Below are 24,997 nucleotides of genomic sequence, written 5' to 3'. Positions count from 1 at the left end.
TAAAAAGTACGTTTTGTATATCTGTATCGATTATACATATTCTGAATATTTCATCTAAATCGGCCAACGTTGCAATGATCTACAAACGTTTAACGATGGAAGCTTAAGGGTGAAAGTCGCAGAATTTTGGCCTTGTCAGGGAATTTCGCCCTTATGCGATCATTTTGAAACATCTGTAGCTCATTTTGATGAAATTCTCAGAATATGTATCCTTCCTACAGATCTACAAATCGTAATTTCTAAATTTTCAATGTAAGTCCACATAAAAAAGTTGCAAAATACAACTTTTAGTATTTTCTCTGCAATTTCGACCAGTTGCAAATTTTGTAAAAAATTTTGTTCACTTTATGTGGCAACCAATTGCGCTAACTTCTTAAAAAAAAATCCAGGTCGTGTGGCCCAATATTAACAAAAATATACGATTTTTAAAAGCGTCCGAATATTAGTGGGAGTCACTGTATATATTGTTAATATTATCTAACATAAACTGTTATGTTTTGTTTATTACATTCACCATATAATTATTATTACCTAAGCTTTATCATTCAATTGAAAAATAGGTTGTATTATCACGTTTCATGTAAATCTAGCGAAGTGTGTTTACACTTTTGCTCGTCACTGTAGGTAATCGTGGCATTGCCGAATGTAGTAAGTAAATATTTTTTAATTCATAGAGTAAAGTAAGTAACTACTGGTGCGATATAAGAAATATTTGGCCGGAAGTTGCTTGGCAGTCACAGAAAAACAGTGTGAAGTCGTAGACCGGCGGAAAATAGGGTACTTGTCTATTCGAAGGCAAACACCACGGGGGTAGTCGTGAATATCGAGTGGTGCGCAAAAGACGAGTAGTAGCCCCTGAATATTCCGGGACAAGCTGCGTCGACTAAAAAAAGTGGACGGTTCGAGGGCGGCTGTGGGAGAACAACGATTGGTCGAGGAAAAGGAGATGTCCTCGAGTGCATCGGGGGAGCCGTTATCCGGGGGATGAAAGCGCAGGGTGCGCGCCTCTGCTCCGTGGCACCCTGTGCATAATTTATCGTTTGGGGTGGATCAAATTCCGTGGTGCGTGTCGAAGTGCCCCCGGGGCCCTCCCGGAGTAAAGTTCGATTCTGCCGGGAAATAAGTCGTAATAATTTACGGTCGCAAGTTTGCTGGCGAAAGTAATCCGCGAGGATTTCAGCCCCTCCGAGTATTAAAGGTATTAACTCTTCTCCCGGCGCCTTCGCTTTCACGCGCCGCGCCGCGCGTAGAGACCACTCGACTGGACCGTGCGAATAAACTCTCGCCGACAATGAGACTTCAAAGGCCACGGCGCGGCTCGGCGATTACCGGCGGAAAATACTTAATCGGTTTCCATACCGAAAGTCGATCCTTCTGTTTTTCAATTTTTTTCTCTGTCAGTTTCCTTGGGACGGTGTCAGATTAAATTTTATGCCTTTGCTGGTCACTCCTCTATGTACATCAGTCTGCCAATGTTCGTTAATGCAAGAACAATCACGTGGCTCTACGATTTGATAATAGAAAAATAGAAAGAAATCAGACTAAGTTCAAAAATGTTCTACAGTCTTTACTCGATATACAGTCGGGGACAAAAATAACTGGACAGTTAGTGGAAACAAGTAAAAATGAAGTTTATCGAATTAACAGGACTGTTATAAATTTAAGTTTTATTTATTATATGGCCTTATAGTTTATAGATTATTTAGTGAATAATTGAAGTTCATATTTACACCTTTGTGTAAACACGCCGTACCATAACGAAAATGACAGCTGTTTATCAGGAGATAAAAATAAGTGGACACTTATACATTATATACAAATAAGTGGATTAAAACATTTTTTAATTTTCTTAGTAGTGTGCTTAGGGTCGTTGTCTTATTAAAAGACAAATTCGTCGTCGCAACCCATTTTTACCACTGCTTCTTCTAAATTTTCATTTGGTATATTAATATACTTATCTGCATTCATAATTCCGTCAATTTGTACTAATGTACCAATTCCGACTCGCGAGAAACACCCCCACACCATTAATGATCCACAGCCAAATTTAACTGTGGGTGTAATAAATGATCTTTTCCAGACTTTGCGGTTCTTTTCTGATTGTCACAACTCAATTTTACTTTCGTTGCTCCAAATTATATTTTTCCAGAATGCTAATGGCATATTTACATATGTTTTTGTAAACGCTAAACGTTTTCCCATATTTCTTTTATTAATATGTGGCTTACGTCTAGCCTTGCAGCATCTAGAACCAGCTTCGTGCTGTCTTCGTTTTATTATTTTGGTGACACATTTACGTCCACATTTCTGCAATACTTCTCGCTGCAATCATTGGATCTTTTCAACTTGTACGAAAGTTCGACGTTCTTGTACGGTGGTACATACAGCGTTTGCGTCCACGACCTCTTAAATTTTTCACAGTCTTATGTACTAAATATTTTTTAAAAATTTTTCCTATTGCACTTTTAAATATGTTGCACTTCCGAGTTATTACGCAGTGACATAATTTCTTAGAGCAGTCCGATACAATTAAATGGCGAATTTGATATGAAATTTCTTTCGTTTCTGACATTCTGCAATTATTGTGTATATGTTATTACTTGTACGAAGCTTGAATTGGTACTAATAAGTTTGATAGTGATCACTGCATGTAAGCGCGATCTGTGCCTAATATTTGTATATATTTCTTCCCTCACAATAACACTATAACGAAGTGTCGACTTATTTTTGTCCCCTGAGAAATAGCTGACATTTTCGTTATGGTATGACGTGTTTGCACAAAGATCTAAATATGAACTTCAATTATTCGTTAAATAAGATATACACTATAAGGATACATAATAAATAAAACTTAAGTTTATAACAGTCATGTTAATTCGACTAAACTTTATTTTTACCTATTTCCACTAACTGTCCACTTATTTTTGTCCCCCACGGTATGTCCCAAATATGTAGATCCTCTTACTCGGTTTAATATAAACAGGTAACAATTGAAAACTGGTTGCTGAAGAATCAGAATTTGGACGCAACATTTATAAATTGCTCAAAAGATGGATATTTACAGATTTCAAGTTACATCAATTTTTTGATTTTTTTTGATTTTTTTTTTTTTGATTTTTTTTTTTTTTTTTTTTTTTTTTTTTTTTTTTAGAAATTAGGTTTCTAGAGGAACGTTCAATTTTTGCCAATTTTTCTGGCTATTCTGGCGTGGATCTCCTCTTAGACCTAACACAAACAACCGTCAACTGAACCTGGCAGCCGGAAATTACGAAATCGGACGAAGTTGCTGATATCCTGAGTCAAAATGAAGTTGGACAGAGTCGTCCCATGGCTAATGGTTTTTTGGTGTTCGTGACCATAATATTTGATCAAAGTACAATGATGTGACCATTTCTCTTACGTTTATTCGCGTAATTGTAAGAAACTAAAATCATCATCGTCTGAAACATTATAAAACGCGACGTTAATGTGGATCGAGGCAAAGAAATCCTTATCCATACCATCTCATAACGGAGAGAGCAATAATGAAAATAAACTTTCCGAGAATTAGAAAAAAGCCTCACAATTCCGCGAAATCTAATATTGCTGAATTTTCGCGCACGCACGAATCGCTATGTTCCCTTTCGCCCGAGGACGCGCACAATATCCCTCGGATCCGCTTATTACTGTCATAGACTGTCTCAAAGGGAATGTTTAATAACATTGATCAAGATAACGAAAGCACCGACGCTTTCAAAATGTTAACGCACTTTATCAGCACTCGGATAACGCTGTAACGACCGCCATTAAATTTGAAACGAGCGAAGTTAGCGGGAAGGGATCACTTGTTAGTACGCGATTGGCAAGGTCTTGCAACTTTGAGAGCGTCAACAATTGAATCGATGAAACTTCCTTAACAAGCAAATTATGGTTACAACTAAAAATCTACTTCTAACAGTTTCGTCGTTACTCAAAGTTTTAATTATACGTTCCGTAAAATAGAACTCGTAAACATGTATCAATTTCTTTACACCAAAAGGATAATCGTATTATTATAATATTATATTTTATCTTATATTAAGGATTTTAACAAATCATATTGGCGAATCTGGCCATAATTTACACAAAGAAGGAGCCCAGAAAATACATCTTCGTTTGCAGAAAGCAGAAAACGAGACGCTTGTACAGTCCCGGACAAAATGATAGCACATGCGTGCTATTTTTAATTTCTCAAAGATCATTTAGAATTTTTGTATGCAACACATAATATCATAATTGTTATGACGCACACAGACCAAACCTCTTTGTAAATAAGGTTGAGCTCGCTAACTTTCTGAGCAAGTAGAAGAAATATACAAATGCTGAGGGCGAAATGATAGCGCACTTACAATATTTATACATATATTTCCACCAAAAAGAAAGTTACATAATAATTAACAGCAAATTAATAATGGGTGTATCCACCTTTATTTTCTACTACTCGGAGCATCCGATTTAGTAAGGTCTTATATAGTTTTTTTAATTGTATCTTACGACAAATTACACCATTTTACCTTAGTGGCTTCTTTTAATTGTTGAATATTATCGTACTGTTTTCCATTCTTATATACAGCTCGTGCGAGGTCTCCCCAACAATTTTCAATAATATACAGGTGCCCGGAGTGTACAGGCCATGGTATAACTGGTACATTTTCTCTTTGAAAAAATTGTTCTCATAAAGTTCTTAAAAATTGTTTTTAGCTCGGTGAAAGGCAGCATTGTCGTTGAAAAATAAATTTGCTTTTGGTAATTCGTTGTGCATGTTCGTTAATTTGTTGCGAGATTAGATTTATATATTTCGGACTATTCATTTTTCCATCAAGAAACTGTACATCTGTTTTACCTTCTTTTTTCAGTGAATAAGTTCTCTTGCAAATGTTAATCGCTGCTCCTTATGATGTTTTGTTAACGGAGGTTTTTGCTTCATTTTCAATCTTTGAATAAACTTACACGCCTGAAAAACACGACGAACACTTTAAATATTTGCAGTGATGCCTGCTTTTTGAGCAATTGCACGTGATGTCGATGTTGAGTTCGAAGCAATACGAATAATAGTCCTTTCATCCCGTTCTGATAATGTTAGCGGTCCACAACTTTTTTTCCTTCCATAATTTGCAGGATCTCTTAATAAATTATATACTACCTTGCGATTTCTTTTAACAATCTTTGAAATTTCGGAAACATTTTGACTTTTTCATTCAATAATCCTTGCAATTTCAGTTTGACTTCATTTTTTTCCGAGTCCATGTCGAACTTCAACTTTAAACCTTGACATTTGCTGTTATCTGCTTGGCAACTCGCAAACTATTGAAAGATATCAGCAAAAAGCACAAGTGTGCTATCATTTCGCCCTAAGCATTTGTATATTTCTTCTGCTTGCTCAGAAAGCTAGCGAGGTTAACCTTATTTACTAACATGTTTCGTCTCTCCAGATCGTAACAATTACGACATTATGTACTAAATTCAGAAATACTAAGTAATCTTCAAGAAATTAAAGATAGCACGCACGTGCCATCATTTTGTCCGGGACTGTAAGTTCGAAGGCATGATCACGAGATAACACGTTTATCAGCGTGAGGGATGGTTCAGCGGGTAAAAAAAGGAATGACCGTGTTCCGTGACATAACCGTAAGGCTGATCGTACACGGGTGTTTTCTACTTGCCGAGTAAATCCCATCCGGAACGAACGGGTGAGGAATCGTTTGAAAGGAAGAAGAAAAAGCGCGACGGCCGTTAACCCTATTCCTTCGGGGCGGTTCAGCGTCGAGTAACGAAGGGTCTCCTCGTGTTCCTAGACCCCTCGAATGTGATTACACGGAAGGAGAAAAGGACGTGAGTCGGGACGGGGTGAAAGAGGGCTGCCGGCGGTCTTGATTTAGTAATAACACGGGCTCAACCATTGCGTGGATGGCAGGGAGGAGGGGCGTCGAATTACTAGAAACCTGCGAGACATTCGAAAAATCAAGGGAAAACCAACGACCAACGAGGACAATCGATAACGGTGACAAACGGTCGAGCATTCGATACAAACGTCCCTGGAACCTAATGTTTATCTGCCCTATCGTCTCGATCGCCGTTCCTCTCCTTTCACACAATTGCTACAGACGCAACAGAATCGGTCATAGAAACAAAAAAAAAATTCATTATTATTAATCACATCTATGTTTTTTTTTCAACCTCTCAGCCAAAAAAAGAAAAAAAAGTTTCCCTACCGACAAAAATTCATACCATGGTGAAGTAAAATATTGCTCTCCATAAAAATAAATTCAGTAAATTGAACATAAAGTAAAACAGTAAAACTGGTTGAAGCTTTTAGTCGTCTTATTTTTCATTAAATTAATTCGTGCAAATGCGCATTTTTGTGTGAATATCAGTCCGATTAGAGAAACAAAATGCAGCGAAATTAATAGAAGTGAAACAAGTGGAGCGATGCTCGAAACGGATGTCGCTATACAGAGGAACTAATTGTACTTTTAAATTATTCAAATTTATTCAGGCTCCTGGGACTGTTGACATAGTGATATCTTTTTCGTATGCAAGTGGAACGAATTAGCTTCTACTGCTCGTCGGCCGTTCATTCGGCGTGGTTTCGTTTGCGCGCTCGAGAATTTGCATTTAACAATTCTGAAGAAATTGTATCGAATGGAGGTTATCGTGTACGGAGATTCGCGAACCTCCATTAAAAACATAATTAATCGTGTCATTGTTCTTGCCGGACGGCGGAGGTTCATGCAAATTTCCACCCTCGTATCTGAAATTACATGGAGTTTCCTTTCGTTTGTGAACTACTTCGGTACATTACGGAAACAAAGGAATAGAAACTGCATTGAAAACTATAGTGAATTCGGTTTCGATTTTTCCGTTACATAATTTTATTAAAAATTCGTAGGAACTGTGAATACATAATGCTTCACAGTCTAATTGTAACTACTCGGTATTTAATAAGAATTAGAAAGCATAACAATTGAAAGCATACCTTAATGAAAATTATAATTGCATCACCTTAGACCCATTCTAAAATCGCTTATACACATTTATAAAGAAACAAGCATGAAAATAAATTAAACAAGACATAACTATGTAAAATACTATCTTTAGAAATCAAAATAATCTCATCTATCTCTGCGAAGGAAAGAATAAAGTGCTGATATCAATTTGATATGTAGAGAAGTTGCAAACCAGATTAATTTATTGTAAAAGCTGTAAGTAGCTCGCACAAATATTTATGTCGAAAAGACGGATTTACGGTGATCCATGGAGGCACGATTAAGGAGTAATTCAACATCACGAAACTGCTCGAAAGATGTGCAATAATGCACAAGCGAGAAGCTAAGGAGGAAAGTTATTAGAGACGGAATTAGAAGTTACGCTTATATCCCACGCGATTTACCCTTTCTTGAATTATGACTGTTCTCGTCGCGCCGTAGGAACCAACTTATCTCCATGCTTTATCCAGTGCTTTCTGGTCCTAGAATAATTTCGGTCAGCACATTAACCTCAGCAATTATCGTCTAAGCATTCAGAGTATTTTGACAAACCCAGTAACTCCGATTTCGCTTCACAAACTTCAATAAAAGACATTTCGCTCTATCGATTCACACGTCTGCGTTAGCTGTGCATGTTTGACGAGTATTAAATCAAGGATTTTCCAGATATTGACGGATTATAAGACAGAGTTAACTGAAACAGTATAGCTGCAGCAGATTTGATCGGCTTCGTTAAAAATAGATGCGATTGTGCACGGAGATCTACAATTTAATGATTACTGTTTCCTGTTGCTGCAACGGCTCGAGTAACGAGAACAACCATCCACGAAACATTCCCGAACCGTCGAGCAATCCCGAATCCCCTCGCATTCCGAAACAAATGAAAAATAATTACGCCCCCGGGGACATCATTTCACTCTACAATCGCAGGCAATCGAATCAAGTGATTACATAATTTCCCTCGATCACAGCCGATCGTCCCCGAAGATACGATCCTTAAAGTCCCATTATGAGACGGTTCCGTTTACCAAAGAAACAGCCGTTTCATTCGAGAAATTGGGGAACGAGAGAGAGGAAGACGGTGTAAAAGAGAGAGAGAGAGAGAGAGAGAGAGAGAGAGAGAGGGAGAGAGAGAGAGAGAGAGAGATTTCAGACAGCCGATTCGTCTCCGGCTTCGAGATCCGTCATTGATAACGTAACGAGGAAAATTTCTCTTTCACCGACGCACCGGTAGAAAAAGCACTCGAGCCTGAGGGGGTGGGGGGTGGCAGGGATGGTTATTATGCACACAGGGGCGTACGAATAAATTCAAGGAGAGTCCTCTCATGCGAAACACGAGTGGCGAGACGCGGGTGGGTTTCCGCAGCCAGAATCGACGGGATTTGTAGCCGGCCTTTAAACGCGTAATGGCTACCACTTACACGGCGGTGCGCGGAGTCGTGTAGCTACCAGAAACTTGGATCGAGGAAACATGAGCACCACCAGAAATATGGGCTGCGTTTCCGCGAGCTCTTGAATTGGACTCCGACACCGAGCCCGGAAACACGAAATAAACTGCTTCTGGGTCAATGTAATGTTCGCGCGTTCACTCGCATCGGTCGACGTCGCGAGAAACCAAACGACAACATACAGTCAGCTCCTACAGGATGTTGCTTGATAACATGTTCTTTCGTTTCTATTTACTAAAGGAACGTATAATTAACCCTGGTTTCGATTAACCCTGTGTCTAATTTTGTGTAGCCCAGGCAACGTCGATCTCAGCTCCCAATTTTATACAGTGTGTTCATTTGAAAACTTTACAGCCGAATATCTCGAAAAGTATGAAAGATATTAGAAAAGTGTAAAACACGTGTCCAAGGATTTCGTGGGGGAAATAGGGGGGGGGGCAGTATCAGTTTTTTATTTGGGTGGCGGTTTCAAGGTCATTTGAAGGTCAGATGTTTTTTCAGATGGAAACCTATATTTTTTATTATGGGATCTTATTGTACGTAAAAAGACCAGCAATTTTCGTAGGATACTTTTTTTTTATCCGCGCACTAGTTTCGGAGATATTTAAAAAGAAGTAGAGCGAGGCATATTATTGTGTAAAATGCTTTGACGCAAACGTTAATGTTTTCCAGTTGTACTAGCACGTACCGTTTGGAAACAGAATTGTCCTCTACTGATCTCTTGTTTACGTTGTCTGTCTTTCAATATAAGATTGTACTATTTAGTCAAGTGTGAATCATCGTAATAAGAGATACTAATATTGTAGTACAATTGATTGTATAAAATGGTGTATTCTTTAGAAGAACGAGTAGAAATAATTTTTATTTATGGAGCTGATGAGTGTTCTCGTCGAACTGCTTCCTGATACACATCTTTCTCATACGTACGTGTTCTAATTAGTTGCAAAGTTTAAGGAAACAGGATCCGTGACAAATTTAAAAAGAAACCAGCCAAAATTCATAAAAGAAGCTGATCAAATCGAAATTATAGGACAGTTTACTGTGAATACTGCTAGTTCAATTCGACAAGTTTCAATGGTAACTGGTGTATCAGTGGGATCTGTGCACAAATTACTTAAACATAACAAGTTTCATCCTTATAAAATGCAGTAGCATCAAAAGTTATTGGAAGATGACTTTGACAGGCGGATTGAGTTTTGCGAGGAACAAATAGGATGAACGTCACTCCTAATCTAATTAAAAACATTTGTTTTAGTGACGAATGTACTTTTTTCTTAAACGATGCTGTAAATCGTCATAACTGTCGTTATTGGAGTGACGAAAATCCACATCTCGTTAGAGAAAGTAACACTCAATGGCCGGAAAAAATAAATGTTTGGGCAGGCATTTTACGAAATGCTATTACAGGCCCTCTGTTTTTCCAAGAGAATTTGAATGGCAATCTGTATTTAAATTTACTGGACGACATCATTGATCCACTTATAACAGAAAGTCTTGAAAACCGAAGAGATGAAAACGGCAATTTTTTGTTAAATGAAGAACTTTTGTACTTCCAACATGATGGTGCTCCCCCGTATTACACGTTACCAATTCGCCAGTGGTTAAACAATCGATTCCCACTAAGATGGATCGGTAGAGGAGGTGTTATTGAGTGGCCACCAAGATCACCAGATCTACCTCCAGTCGACTTCTTTTTGTGGGAACACTTTAAGTCTGTTGTTTATAAAACACAACCAGAAAGCGTCAACGATTTGCGTCGCAGAATTGTACAGGAATATAGAGCTATTCCAACAGATACCTTCAAAAATGTTCGTTCAGAATTTGAGAATCGTCTGTATTATTGTTTAGAAAACAACGGAGAACATTTTGAAAATTTGTTATAGTTATAAAGAAATTACAAACTTTCTCTCAGTATAAGTATGACTCGTTCTATTTCTCTTTAAATATCTCCGAAACTAGTGCGCGGATTTAAAAAGTGCAAAAGAAAATTGCTGGTCTTTTTACATACAATAAGATCCCATAATAAAAAATATAGATTTCCAATTGAAAAAACAATGTTGACCTTCAAATGACCTTGAAAACGTCACCCAAATAAAAAACTGATCCTGCCCCCCCTCTCTTTCCCCCTCGAAATTCTTGGCCACAAGTTTTACACTTTTTTAATACCTTTCATACTTTTCGAGATATTCGGCTGGAAAGTTTTCAAATGAACACCCTGTATAGTTCTGGCCGAACTGATGGAGTAATTATGGGAAGCTATAATCAAGTATACACCGTTCACCGATCCTGTAGTCAGGCCCGGGCAACCTGCGGCTCGCGAGCCACAGACGACTCCTCTCCCTACTTCTGGAGATGGCAAATGTTAGAACCAGTGTCGCCAGATGAGGGGAGGGAGCAAGAATCGAGGGGAAAAAGCCTCTTACCCTCTTTCTCTGCCACCACTGGAGTATGCGCGACAGGGACGAAACGCGTCACGTGACTGGCCCGCGGCGGAAGCGTGGGGAACAGCGCGATGGAAGGGGAAGTTAGAGTGGGGACACAAGTCTTGATCTGGCGACACTGGTTAGAACTCTCTGCTGTTGGTGTCCTTGAAACTTGGAATCGTTTCGAGCTGTCCAGCAATTTTAGGTACTGCTAGTATAACGAATTATGTTAGTTCCATTGTATCCGACAGCTGTATAAAAGAATACTAACTTTGTTAGAGATTGTGAATCACTGGGGTTGTCGTAGACATCTAGAGCTGCTCGAATATGGTCAAACTGCAATAAACTAGGCTTCTTGAATAGCTATATGTGCGAACCTATTTTCTAGTTGTTATTGAGTAGTTGCTATTCCAAGAACAATGTTTGCAAGACTTTCCCCGGAGAATGCCACATTAAAAGTTACTAGTTTTACTGTTCTACCACCATTTCCAAGCGACAGGAATTAATAAAAGCTCGAACATGCTTCTATTAGAGCGTTGCACGTACTTCGTTGGGTACATAACAATTAAACGTGCACTGATTTCGTATTAGTGGAATTATTCAAGTTATTGAAAGAAGAAACACATTTCGAAAGATTATTCGAAGAATTATATATCGACCTAAATTGAATCCTCAAATAAAAATCCAAGTCAAGATTTATCTTCTTTATTGAAAAATATATTTAACTTGTTGATTACATTCAATTAAAATACCTTCGATTCTAAGGGATTAACCTCCATCGCGCGGACCAAAAGCTTTTCTTATTTCTCAAAATATATAACTACCGTTTCATTACCCACACAATCGTCTTACGTTTCCAAAGGAATTTCAAAGCTAAATAGCTACTATATACAGAAGACGTTCGCGAACGCGAATTAAAAAAAAAAGAGAAAACTCAACCGCCGAATCCCTTTCATCGTGAGATCGGTAAATGAAGCAAAGACGGTGTACAAGTAACCCTTTCACCCGGGGATAATTGCATACACGAAAAGCCTTAAAATTAGCCAATCTCGGACGGGGATTTGCCTGGAAGCAATGTAATAAGTAGAATTCTGAGCGTCGGTGCATTCGCGGGACCGAGGAAAAAGAAGTCCAAGTCGGGGGACAACGACGCCGGGTATACTTGGGGGATCTTACGAACGACCGAAATGGATCCGGAACAAGAAATCTTCGCCTTCCTCGAGCTTTCTACGTTCGTTCGTTTCACGGGCAACTATGCACCGACCCAAGAGGGCCACGGTTTCGCGAGTAAAATAGCAAGGCGGATGGAAGCCGGCGAATTAAACGTGTCAATGGACGGGTATTCCGTAAGACTCGCGGAATATCAATGCCGAGTAAAAGTCTCTTTTAAGCTCCGGACATTACGTTTCAGGGATTACAGAATTTTCGCATCAACGGACGGCTACAAATTGCGCGAATTAAGCGTTCTCAATTCGACCAGAGTCCTGTTACAACTTCCACCTAAAAGCCTCCTTACGAATCCGCAATGTTTTGTTCACGAGAGATGGTTACATTCATGTATATTTCTCAAAATCTTAAAAGTTTGCAATCTACAGTTTTCTATTTTACCCATTCCTACTTCTCAGAAATGCATAAATATTCAGTTATTAGTAAGGGAAGTCTACAATCTACAGTTTTCTATTTTGCCCATTCCTACTTCTCAGAAATGCATAAATATTCAGTTATTAGTAAGGGAAGTCTACAATCTACAGTTTTCTATTTTAGCAATTCCTATTTCTCAGAAATGCATAAATATTCAGTTATTAGTAAGAGAATGAATTCTTAATTGCGAAAATGTAGCGAGCAATTTATTCGTATTATGTACGATGAAATGGTCAGTGTAGAATTTTTGATTAGAGTTGCAAGGATCAGGAAATAATAAAAATAAAATAACATTTTCCGTCTGCTTCTCAGCGTAGTAACGCAAGTAATAAAGAAAAATAGCATATCGAAGGAGTTAAAAAATGCAATAAATTTTTAGGAAAATACAGAGATAAATGCCTAGCTGTTTGGCGTATATTTAAAAGCATTTTTATGCAAATGTTTCCATCGCTCAACATTTAAAAAAGCTGTTTACCCGACAGGGGAATGAGACGAAAATCGCATGACTATATTTCGCCTCAATTTCGATGCTTTCCATATTGGTGCAAGCGGCCCGCATAAAAATCGTTAGGATATTCCCGAAAGCGACAAAATATAACGCGAATAATTTCTCTCTGTGCGGGCATAAAATTCTGAAACATGGGCGCTACAAAAAAACATTCGAGCCAACAGTAACCCCGTAGGTCGAGCACCATAGCTTCCAGCTGCGTGGAAACGTTTCATGCATATTTGAACGAGCGTTTCAGAATTGAAAAAATTGCCTTCACGCCGCTGGCTTGACTGTGCAAGAACTTTATCCGTTGTCCTCATGGGTAATATCGACCATAAGATATACCCATGGACTTTTACTACCTAACCGCCTCGTAGTTCACGAACTGGCGGCAAGTATACAGAGAAAGATAAAGGAAAAACAGTGGGGCGGGGGGGTGGGGGTGAAACGACGTAGGATGGAAGTCACCCCGGTAACTCTGCCGGAAAGTTATTAGTTAAGTAAGCTTTTCCCGGGGAAGTCCCAGAGAGTGCGTTCGCGACAGGGAGGCACACACCTTCTGGCAAAAGTTCACGGTGAAACTTCAATTGAGTTTCTTTCGTTCCGATCCGCTGCGAACCGTGCTACATTCCGCAGAGTGCAATGGTTCGCGGCGTGCACCCGCCGCTATAAGGTAAACGTTCAATGTCAAGCTGCTCTCTCGAGCGCGCGAACACTAGTAGAAAATCGATGCTCGGCTCTCGTTGGAATCTTCGGCATTCTTTCTCGCGACAGACCCGCGAGTAGCCAGAACTCGACTAAACACTTCGCACACTTTTCCGCGAGACGTCCCATAAGCCGATTTTTCCAGAATCGATTCTACGGGTCGCGGTCCTACGACCTTCCCAGAAACCTCCAAGTTTAATGAACATTGAACACGTTCTATTTGACTCAAATTTTTTCGTATATTAATCTCTAAAAGTTCCTCTAACCAAAAAATTGTTATTTCTACCTGTTTCCATTGTGGTATTTATTTCTCTAAAATGTGACGTTATGAAACAGAATTCATTCGTTTAAAGTGTAAGGGCATGGATGGAATATTACTCCAGACTCTCGAACGGTGAAAATTCATTTTATAAAATATAATTCATACATTCCAACGATGTTTTAGAATCGTTCGGAGAGCTTGTTAGCGTTTATTAAAGCAGTGGAATGTTGCAATATCGCGTGTACAGTGTTGAAGATATTAACAGTTGTGTACATATAACTGTATAACTAAAAACTTGATGTTACAATGTGGGTTTACTTCTTAACGTGACGACGCGCTGGCTTGACCGACTGTTAGCGACTGACTGTTAGTGACCGACTGTAGTCCTCGCTTTTCCTTTACTGCAAGGGTCGCTTATACCTAAGGGCTGTAAACCGCCCCTTAAACCTAAGGTTATGGAAGTGGCAATCGTTGCACACCAACAGAGCTCTCTTTTGTTAGAAATTCTGGGAAAAGTTGTCGCATAATAATCCAGATCTTGCAACGGAAGCGAGCACCGGTAGGTTGCAGTAGAGACAAAGGAAGAGACAAATGTGGAAAAAACAGTGGAAAAAAGTGATAAATTACCAGAAGAAAAGGCATCTCCGCCGGAGAGCATGTTCATTTTCAGCCCCCATGTCTCAAGTTCGGAGTCGCGGTTCTACCCCCATAGTTTTTCACGTCTCCCGTTCCCGACGTAACATCAATCGTGGGCGAGCGGCACCCGCAGACACGCTCCGAACATAATCTCGACAGATATTTACAGCGGCCGCAGTTTCGGTCAGAAGTCCAAAGCGTCTTGAAAGCGTTTGGTTATACAAACGGCAGCCGAAGGGGTGTAAACTTTCTAATCGAATTAGAGGCTGGGCGCCCCTTTGCCATTCCAACCGTACGATCAAACAACTCCCGGACCCCGTTCGCCTATGCGCGAGCATTGTGCGCGTGTAAACGCGATAAAACGTAGGATTTCTCTGAACGCGTAGAAACGTCGATACCTAACAAGTGCAAACGCCTCGGACAGTCCACCGGTATTCGCATTGAAATTCGCATAACCGGCTCCTCCGTGCTACAACGTTATCTGGAAAAATAATTTCACGGACACAGAGAATTCGCGGCACTCTTGCCCCGCGTGGAAACGTAAACTGGATTTCACTGAATCAATTTTCTTTAAATATTAGAATAAAACTACTTTGACGAATAAGTTAAACTATAAAAAAAGTTGCGTTTGTTTAACGTCACTGTCGCAAAATGGGGCATTCCGTATGCGAGAACCTAACACGTCTACTGGCTGGTCACGCGGTAAGTGCGTCGCCGGACAAAGAAAGGCGGGGTTCATTCAAATTGGGGAAATTTTTCGCGTTCGAGAAGAGGGCGGGAGTAGAAAAGTTGGCAGAGAAGGTACTCACAGCCATGTCCTCGCTCCTGTAAGCCGTGAGGGTCTGCTCGTCTTGCAGGAGAACGCAGTAACAAGGTTCCCAACACGCCTCTCCGGCAGCTTCGCCAACGCAGCATTCGGCTTCTGCAAAAAGAGTAAGATTGTCCCGGGTGAGTAAGCTCGGCCGATCAGGCTCGGCGGCCATTGTGCCGGCGCTGTCCTAGGAGAGAATAAAGTCCGCGGGGAGCTGCGACAATAAGGATAATAGGAGGCGCGTCAATTATCCCCCGTGAAAGAGCGCAACAGGAAGCGGCTACGCGATCTTCGCTGCTTGCCTCGGGCGGCGCTCGATAACGATCGATAATTCTCACGCGCGCGTTCCTAACGCTGCGCTGGGGCCGCGCAACAGGGAGGGGTTTATCCGAGTTTTGCGAGTCATCCTCGCAACGCGGGGGATTATTGCTGACATATCGCCGGGTTGCTGCGCCAGTTTGCAGACGCGCGTCTCGCGCCGAGAGTATTTCACGGTTTTTGTTTTTTTTTCTCCCAAACTCGGGCACGTTGGCGAATCAGCCACAATACGGAACCCGCAAAAACGAAACGATTCATTTCACGGAATGAACATTGGAGGATTGAGGTTTGTTATGGCGATTAGCAGACTGTGGATGTCTGTGTTCGCGAGAAAATACGAATGGTGGAAATACAAGGCGTATAATAACTCGATTCTTATTGCAGGCAGGAAAAAATGGTAAAGAAAAGTTTTGCATGGATTAACCCTTAGCACTCGAATGGTGACTGCAAGGCGCCACTAAAAATTGCTGTATCATTATTCAAAATATTTTTTACATTATTAAGTTTGTTTGTATTCAATATGTTACTAAACATTTCAGTATTGTACAAGTAAATTGCACCATTCTCGTATGTACAACATGAAAAAAAAATATATAGAAGGGACATATTCTAGGTCGGAAGAAATGTTTTGTTTTGGAGTTAAAATAGCTTCGAGTGCAAAGGATTAATAAGCGTTCTGTACTGCAACTTTACGCAGAACTGCATCGGTGCAGTTGCCAACTGCAATTGCACTCGTTTTTTTATAATGGCACTCTGTAGCCTTTTTCAAAATATTTTTTTCCAGCATCTATAGGAAACGTGCAAACGCACATTAGGCATCTATAGGTAATGTAAAATAGTCACTTTTAGTGCTCCGTAAAACTGGTGTTAAAATAAGAATATAAGAAACGACCACAACCAATCAATAGTAAAACCAGATCGAAGAGGGAACGTAATTACAAATTATACGAAAAGCTCGCAATTATGTCTGAAATAATAAGCGCGCGAGCGATAAATTGCCATCGCTCTGTAATTTTGCCACACGAGGCAAGCAAACGTTCTCGAAAATCTCTGAAAACAAGGCAACGGTTGCGTGTTTACTATGAAATTGCCGGGTAGTCGAGCAAAGGAAAGCGGCGCGCAGAGAGGCAGAATTTAATCGTTCGAAATACCTTCCGGAGCGTAAAAAGGGGGACCCAATCGATAAACTGTTGCGTCCTCGTAACTCGTGTCCACGTGTCGACGATTAATGTCCCCGGCGCTTAACAACATTACTCAAAATGTATCTGTATATTACGCAACTAGGCGGCCGCCACTCGAAGCGATCAAGGGTTCGTCGAGGTACGTGCAGGGACCGAGAACCGGCGACCGTCGTCATCTGGAAAGCGTGCCCCGGACGGGCCACTAAATTAATTACCTAATTTCGAAATCACCGCTCGAGCCGGCCGTCGCGTCGCTGCTTGTACGCAACTGGTAGCCATCCTAGCGGGTGATGGCACTTCGCGCATTTTAAAATTTAAATCAGGGCTCGAGTGATACCATTAAAATCGTCAATTGTGGTCTGCTTTTCGAAGAAAGATATATGGCTGAACTTTACAATTGCCCCCCCCCCCCCCACCCTCTCTACAGCTTTAACCTATTGTACGTAATTATATTCTGAATACGAATATGACACTCGTGTTTGGCGGAAATTACAAGTTAACGAGATATACAGTGTTTAGTCTATATATAGTGACGAGCAAAAGTGTAGACACACTTCGCTAGTTTCACATAAAACGTGATAATACAACCTATTTTTCAATTGAATGATAAAGCTTAGGTAATAATAATTATATGGTGAATGTAATAAACAAAACATAACAGTTTATGTTAGATAATATTAACAATATATACAGTGACTCCCACTAATATTCAGACGCTTTTAAAAATCGTATATTTTTGTTAATATTGGGCCACACGACTTGGTTTTTTTTTAAGAAGTTAGCGCAATTGGTTGCCACATAAAGTGAACAAAAATAGTTACAAAATTTGCAACTGGTCGAAATTGCAGAGAAAATACTAAAAGTTGTATTTTGCAACTTTTGTATGTGGACTTACATTGAAAATTTAGAAATTACGATTTGTAGATCTGTAGGAATGATACATATTCTGAGAATTTGATCAAAATGAGCTACAGATGTTTCAAAATGATCGCATAAGGGCGAAATTCCATGACAAGGCCAAAATTCTGCGACTTTCACCCTTAAGCTTCCATCGTTAAACGTTTGTAGATCATTGCAACGTTGGCCGATTTAGATGAAATATTCAGAATATGTACAATCGATACAGATATACAAAACGTACTTTTTAAAGTTTTAATATAAGTCCGCACAAAAAAGTTGCAAAACACAACTTTTAGTACATTCTTTTTAATTTCGACCAAATACAATTTTAATCAAACATTTTTTACACGTTATGTAGCGATCCAATTGTTCTAACTTCTCAAAGAAATTCAAGTAGTATAGTCCAATATTGACAAATTTATGCGATTTTTAAGAGCGTCCGAATATTAGTGGGAGTCACTGTATATTTTACAAAAATAAGAATTTGAAGCAATGTTTACAGTTTTGCACGTTTCATCAGAAACGGTTAAGATAGTACACAAATGCTAGGGGAATGAAATTGTCAACGAACACTGATAGCCAACTGTAGTAAGACACGTTTAGACTAGTGTTTACACAATTTTTCTCCTATTTGAAAGTTAGTTGACGCGCGTAAGTCAAGATGAACCCACTTAGTGCAGATAAAAGAAACAGTATCATTTCATTGTACGATAAAGGTTTTCCACTACGGCAAATTGCAGTAAAATGTGGTGTAAGTCATCGATGGTTGCAAGAATAAAGAAAACCTATGGTAGTGTGTCAACTTCTTCAAGAAACGGTAGACCGCAACTTGTTTCTGACAGAGCTGCACGTGAAATTGCACATCATCTTCGGTCTGAAACTCATAAAACTCCAAAAATCGCGGCTCAAGACAATGGAGTAAACGCAAGTGAATGAACCATTCGCCGCTCCTTAAAGAGAATTGGGTTAAAAGCGAAAGAAAAGAAACGCAAACCAGCTCTTTCAGATAAAAATATTAAACTACGAAAAAAATTTGCTCATACATACAAAGGGTGGACGACAGAAGATTGAAAAAGAGTTATATGGTCTGACGAAACAAAATTTAATAGATTTGAATCTGATGGAAGGTCTTGGTACTGAACTTCATCCGAAAATAGTAATCAAGCAAGTAGTATAAAACAAACTATGAAGTTCTGGGGTGGCTCAATTATGTGTTGGGGTTGTTTTACTCATAAGAGTGTTGGTCCCTTAGTTCCAATAGAAGGTATCATGTGCATTATTTAAATATTTTACAAAATAATTTACCTTCTGTTGTTAATTCTATTGAATTTGCTGAAGATGAAGTAGTATTTCAACAAGACGGTGACCCTAAGCATACTGCAAAGATAGTAAAAACCTGGCTAGGAAATCAAAAGTTTTCTGTGATGAAGTGGCCAGCTCAAAGTCCAGATATAAACCCAATCGAAAATTTGTGGTCAATTGTGAAAAGAAGGCTAGCAAAATATGAGAATCCACCTTCAGGTGTTCATGAATTATGGAAAAGGACAGAGCAAGAATAGTACAACATAGAACCGGAAATTATTAAAAATATAATAGATAGTATGCCACACAGCCTAGAAGCAGTACAAAAAGGTAAAGGAAAACGGACAAAATATTAATTTAACGCTTTATTTCGCCGAGTACAATTAAAATGCAAAACTGTAAAAATTGTCTTCAATCCCTATTTTCGATAAATATTCCATATATTGTTAAGATTAACGAAAATAAACTGTTGTGTTTTGTTTATTCTATTCACTTTGTAATTATTGGTACCTAATCTTTAATTGAAAAATAGGTTGTATTATCATGTTTTACGTAAAACTAGCGAAGTGTGTTCACACTTTTGCTCGTCACTGTATGTCCCAAATGTCTAGCCGATAAAAGTCCCAGAACTATCCTCACTGCTGCTGGGTACACTCCATGAGAGGCCATGAAGCTTCGCGGTCCTTTTCTACGTTCGGCGTGGATCAAAGTATAGTATTTCCTGGTCGATATATGTCCCTGGCTAGACCCATCTTTTGGACATATACCGAGTAAACGCTGTATTTGCATAAAGTCATATTCGTACTCACCGCATCAAAACGAGTAGAATGACGCATAACAGGTGCCAAAATGTCAGGGAGGGGGGGTAGCAATTCGAAAGTCTTAACAAAGATATTTCGTGTGACAATAGCTGTCTACCCCGCCCGTATTACTTCAGACTTGCAATGTACAGTGAGTGATCAAATTATTAGAGCCACTTGCATAAATTGACGAGCTTATATTAACCCTCAGACGGCGGACCATTCTTGCAACTATACGTATTATTGATGATGTCTAGGACAATTCACTGCTTCACTATCGATAGTCTGCGGATCTTTATGCGAAATAAAAATTGTCTCGGTCGACCATAAGAGACGGAAGTCGGATAAAAATGTAATTCTTGAAATAATTTTAGTAAGTCGAAACGAAGGTGACAATATACTTAAATCCTTCTAATGCCTTTGCAGAAGTCAATATTTTGAAACATGTTTTTGAAAGTACTGTTTGTAGATACAAACGTTAGTCTTTCTATCGTTCCTAATGTTCATTTAATTTAATCTCTAGAAACTGAGTAATTAAATGACAATTTTGATACTCTGGGTAGTAATAGACCCAGGCATTGTTAGAGACTTTCAATAATTTAAAATAGTTTACCTCCTACTCGAGTTGTTTTTCAAAACCTCCATTTTTATTCTCCGCCGACGCTGCGGGTCTTACAAAATGTCCGCCGGAGCTCATCCGAGTACTATTGTCTTCCCATACATTGTCGAACAAAAATATACAACGACACGTGGAACAGCACAACAATGAAGCGAAGATAATAGTAAGTATACAGCGACGCGTAAAACCCGCAAAAATAGGAGAAGACAAGAATTTTTAAAAATTGTAAAAGACACATAAAGACGGATACAAGTGAAAGTGGATAATCGAAAATTTCGAAAGGAACTAGTATTATTTCTGGAACGACTGGTCGCCGATGCGTGATAGGCGGATGTTCGCGGCGAACTGATCTCGAGGGATCGATCGTAGCACATTTTCCCTAAGCAAGCAAACATTACCGTAAAAGAAATACTACCAGCCTCGAAATGCTATACCATCTCGGTTATAATGTTCTCCTCGATCAATGGGAGGTCATCGGCATCTGAAGTGCGCAGTTCAATTTTCAATGTCATTCTGTTCCGTGCGAACGTCTGCAAATACGCAACAGACTTACGTAAGCACAGAAAAAAGCGAGTATGCTCGATTGTTTTTCTGATGTTTACACAAAAAAAACGTACGCTTGCATTATTGCAATTTTTTATCAGTTTGCGAATAAACGTCAAACTCGAGCATCTATTTAAAAATAGTTAAAAGGTTAACAATTACTTCTATTTATGCATCTCATAACTTTCTATTGCAAAAGTAATAATAAACTATGAGAATAAATCTTCAACCTAACTGACTTGATGAAAAGATAAATAAGTTTCTTGTGTAACATAACACAAGCTTATAATTAAATTTAACATTTTATACATTTAAATTTAACGTTTTATACATTCTAATGTGTAACAGATTTCTAAAATTAAGAGGAAAGATGATTTGTACACAATGGGATTCTTTCCTCGAGGAATGCGATCCTTTTACACCATAATGCAGACTCACATTCGATTCCGACGCAGCTTCGATTGTGCGAAGTTCGGAATCGAAAGTGTTTTGTCAGAATCCAATCTTTCACCATTTGTAAAGGCTAATAACTACCGTATCACGAATTGAGGAAGTAACGAACACACAACGAACAAAGACTGTTGTTACGTGCACATTTTCTCTTGAATGTTCTGAATAATCAAGGTCCCGGATAATCGAGATCCCGGATAAACGCGGCTCGGTTAATCGAGGTCTTATTGTACAATGAGTAATGTATCTCATACCGCTCTGTAGTAGTATAATGGATCCAACTTAGCCGCTATTTGCGCTCCAAAGAGAACGATGCGCAGCAATTGCTTTTTGACGATCTAACTTCAAATAATTCAGACGTTCAAGTTACAAAGGAGAACACACTAACTTTAATCATTCATAACATTAATGTTACCGTCAATATTTGCTTTAATTTATACGTGTCATTTACGAACCGAAATACACCATTTTATCGTGGTAGAGTTCAAATAGGAAACACTTGTCGGCAGCATTTTTATGTTAAACATTTAAGCTGCTATAGTAACTCGACCTTGCTGTGCACCACGCGTTGAAATCACCGAATATGGTCCTTGTATTAGCCAATAATCTGCTAATCTCTTATTTTTCTAAAAATTCTTACATATTGTTACAAATTCTTTTAATACAATAATATACACAATTTCCTTAATGGCAGCTTCTTAATATACAAGATGAATGATTGAAAGAAAATGTAAAAAGTATAAAAGAAAGCACAGTTTAAGGGAAAGAAAAGAGATTAAACAAAAAGAAACAAATAAATAATAATCAGTAATCCTTGGTGAATTAAATCATGTGAAAATAAAATTATATGATACAGCTTATTATTAATTTTAAGAGAAGTGTTCATTTTGACAAATCATTTGATTTTGGTTACTGTGCAGCACAGTTTAATCGGAACGCGATTTTCTAACATATTGAATGTGTAGATTTGATTATTATATGAAACAGTACCGTCTGTAGTAGCAGAAAATCCCTTAGAAAATATCCATTCACGATTTCACAATGCTAAACCCATTTCAAAAATCCCAGTTCTTTGTTACACAGCGTGTTCACCCTAGTTTTAGAAGGATATGGAAATTCGAAGCGTTCTTTCCGAAAAATAATGGCTTTTAACCTGCGCCGCAGGCAGGTAACGTTCGCGAGTTTCTTGCGCGGCTACGGCTGCAAAGAAACGTAACGAAAGGTTCAACGCGAACGAGTAATGTTTGCCGAGATCGAACCGTTTCGCGTCGATAAAGCGCAACGGGGAACGGGAATTTTTTTTTCGGGGAAATCGAGCCGGGATTCTTTTGTGCCGGTCGCGGGCACGCAAACCGAAACAGGAAAAAAGGGGTACACGGATGGTTTTTAAATCTCTGTTCTGACGGCAGAGGAGAGCCACGCGAAAATTACAGCTACGAAATTACAAGGCGAGAGTGCTGCGGATCCCTATTGTTCCTCGCTCTTTCGCTGCCGTCTGGAAAAGTAATTTCGACGGCTCGAACGATTGCGTAACGCAAACACGCCGGCGTAACAAGAATGAATGTGGAAGAACGCGTTGGCCGCGTCGCCATTTGTCACTGACGTGGATTACATTACGTTTGGAAGAAGTGTCTAATTTATTAGCCGCCGTAAATATGACGGAGAATGGCGAGCCGCGATGGGCAAACTCGTTGGACTAACAATACGTTCTTTTAAACTACACTAATTACTTACGTACGATATGAGCCGGGCGAGTTGTACTCATCGCCATTTTGAAATGGATTTCGTTAGCTCCTCACTCCAACTCTTTACGTGTACGGAATATACATTTATGCACGGGCTAAATAATAATACAATTTTTATGTATAATTTGTAATATTAAAATTTTTTCATTTTCTATTGTCATCGAATGGAGACGTACTTTTTCTATGAAGAATTTTAGTAAGTTTTTAATAAAAAATTCTCCGAATCTAAAGTTCACGTTTGAGCGGGAAATCCTGCTCACCCGCTCGGAAAAACATCGGCGAAAAACTGAGTTACTTAGCGAAACTACATTAATTATAACTTCGAAAAGAATTCCAGCCGGAAGTTCGTCAGACTTTTCTACATCGTTGGGAAAGAATTTTCAGCAAACTCTGAACCCAAGTTGTTCCATTAATAGTTCAACGACGGAGCTGGGTCACCGGTTAATTAATGCTGGAACGTTTAAAAAGCCATCTAGTTTCAATCGAGGCTTCAATTATTAACGTACAATATTGCTGGATTAATCTCTAATGCATAAATAATAAGATGTATCATGGGTTTGTACGTGAGTCAGCTCCTTTTTCTGGCCGTCTGACATTCTGGCAGGTAACCCTCGTACGTCAAATACAAGGTGTCATTTCCACCTAGCTGTAGATGTTGCGGTCTTTATTTATTCAGTTTGTGGTCGCTTGTCTGACAAGCCATGAAATTGGCTTTTTTACTGAGTCACATGCAAAAGAATTCTTTCGCATTCGTATCCTGTCCGATGATGATCAATTGCATAGAAATAATAAATCAGCAAATCTAAACGTTTAGATAGATTTTATTTTTCCTCTATACTTTACATTAACAATAAAATTATAATAATTATAATTATTTTATCATTATAATTGATAAAATATTTTTAGGATATTTAAAATACATGAAATATTTAAATCTTTATGAGCTAATTTATAGAAAAATTAAGGGTCTCCCTTCTTGGCCCCTGTCATAGTTCTGGGACTTTTATCGGCTAGGCATTTGGGATATATATAGACTAAACACTGTAGTGTGTACACCGACTATAGTTCGCATATGAAAGACGAAAGAGAGATGTATTGCAGATGTATTGCTGTACTCAGATACGAATGACATCATCGAAATTCGTCATCAGCAAAAAGAAAGCGCACTCGCGTGACGGGCATCAGATTAAAAAGAATTATATTCTCATACAGATTAGAACAGCAGCGTGCGAAGCTACAAAATGCGTAAAAGCAGTATAATTTTTCACCGGCGGTTCGCCTGCAGAGAAAAAAAAAACAGGGTGACAGAAAGTACCCACTGAACGCACTACTCATAGCCGGAGTAAGGGCTGAACAGATATCGATTCGACGTTCCAGACGTAGCGAAACTGTTTCTCCTGCAGAGTGCTCGCGCACGAACTGCGGATTACAACCGCAGCCGCACGTGCGGCAGCATAGACGCCTAAATGAACGAGACGAGAAAGAAACTCCGTCGAATTAACGGTCGCGTGAAACCACGGAGAATTTCGCGACGTCATCGTCGTGTTCGCTACTAATGAAAATCTTGATACCGAAATCGGAATAAATTGCGAAAGGATCGCGATCCCTTTTCCATGTATCCTCACGATCTTTCGCGATTTCAAATTGCACAGAGAATGATTCATTTATTAGGGGTACCCATAAGTAATCAATTATTTGCAAAGAATTTGTTTTGCCTTC

General features: G+C 39.1%; 1 protein-coding gene across 1 annotated transcript in view; it reads right to left on the bottom strand.

The window, feature by feature from the left end:
* LOC143360069 (uncharacterized) overlaps nucleotides 1–24,997 on the bottom strand; it is a 213,647-nt gene that overhangs the window by 138,294 nt on the left and 50,356 nt on the right. The window contains exon 3 of the mRNA XM_076798632.1: nucleotides 15,419–15,531. Coding sequence (XP_076654747.1) covers nucleotides 15,419–15,531 — 113 coding nt within the window. The remainder of the gene's footprint in view (nucleotides 1–15,418; nucleotides 15,532–24,997) is intronic.

The sequence above is a fragment of the Halictus rubicundus genome, chromosome 12 (assembly GCF_050948215.1).
Source record: "Halictus rubicundus isolate RS-2024b chromosome 12, iyHalRubi1_principal, whole genome shotgun sequence".
Lineage (NCBI taxonomy): Eukaryota > Metazoa > Arthropoda > Insecta > Hymenoptera > Halictidae > Halictus > Halictus rubicundus.
The sequence above is the reverse complement of the archived record's forward strand: the minus strand, read 5'-3'. Positions and strand labels throughout refer to the sequence as shown.